The sequence below is a fragment of the Phaethon lepturus genome, unplaced genomic scaffold, assembly GCF_000687285.1.
Source record: "Phaethon lepturus isolate BGI_N335 unplaced genomic scaffold, ASM68728v1 scaffold23515, whole genome shotgun sequence".
Taxonomy (NCBI): Eukaryota; Metazoa; Chordata; class Aves; order Phaethontiformes; family Phaethontidae; genus Phaethon; species Phaethon lepturus.
The window spans coordinates 672-1,688 of record NW_010538878.1 but is presented as its reverse complement, the minus strand read 5'-3'; the positions used below and the strand labels follow the sequence as shown (position 1 = coordinate 1,688).

Here is a 1,017-nt window from a genome sequence, read left to right as displayed (position 1 = left end):
CTTCCCCAGTGGAGTGGCTACTGCTTTTTTCCACTTTGAGAATTCATACGTAATTTAGAAAAAGAATGCACAAAACATAACAAAATATCTTGTAGAGGTTCTCTCAAGTATTCTGTCACGAAAAGTAGTCAAATTCTACTACACTAGTACTCTTACTTCAGGGTTAATTTTTAAACATCCAGGGGTGTATTTTCTGTATGTCTATTACCTACTTGTCTCTGCAATTCGAATTCTGAAACTGCAGAGAAATAACAAACTATTGCATAGCCTATAAAGTTGTGTGTAGATTATGAAAATTTTTCCTAATCATCTTTTTGTCATTTGACATACACCAAACCTCATATATATTTGACAAGAAACGTCTGTTAACAAAGCTTAATAAATCGCACAGCCATTTAACACCTTTTTTGTGTAGGCTAGTTCTGAAAGCTTTAGGCAGAATTTAAATGTGAAGATGGTGTCAAACCCGTTCTGCAATGGCTCTGCAGCCTATTTATAGCCTGTTTACTTACCTACTCGGCCATAGCACCCAGAAGGAAGTGCAATCTGAATGTCTGTTTTCACTACAGCCTTTTCCATGGGTGGTATTACACAGTCATAAGCACTACATTAAAGAAAGAAACACGAGCTTATATAGGATGTTTTGAAAATATTTTTCTGTGTCTTTAATTCTGTACAGCAGCACACATGGCTTCCAGCTAGAAACATTATCAAACTGCCACAACTTCCTTTGGCAGGCAGCACCCAACAGCCAAGAGGAAAGCAGAAAAGCATAAGCTCTGGCAGGGAGGACCCACATGCACTACCATTTTTCTAGTTTTGATAGGAAGGCACCACCTAGTCAACTCTGGCACCAACAGCAACTCGGGCTGATGTGCCAAGCCTGACTTTTGGACAACGGCTGCATTGCTACCTAAGGAAATCGGTGCCGCAGCGTGACTACACCGATCTTGGGAAATGAGAGGGATGGAGGAGCAAGGGAGTTAACGAACAGGCCAGCTCTGGCCTCTTCTACAG

General features: G+C 40.9%; 1 protein-coding gene across 1 annotated transcript in view; it reads right to left on the bottom strand.

Moving 5' to 3' along the window:
• DUT (deoxyuridine triphosphatase) overlaps positions 1-1,017 on the bottom strand; it is an 8,922-nt gene that overhangs the window by 7,550 nt on the left and 355 nt on the right. Inside the window, exon 2 of the mRNA XM_010286967.1 lies at positions 513-604. Within this exon, the coding sequence (XP_010285269.1) occupies positions 513-604 (92 nt within the window). The remainder of the gene's footprint in view (positions 1-512; positions 605-1,017) is intronic.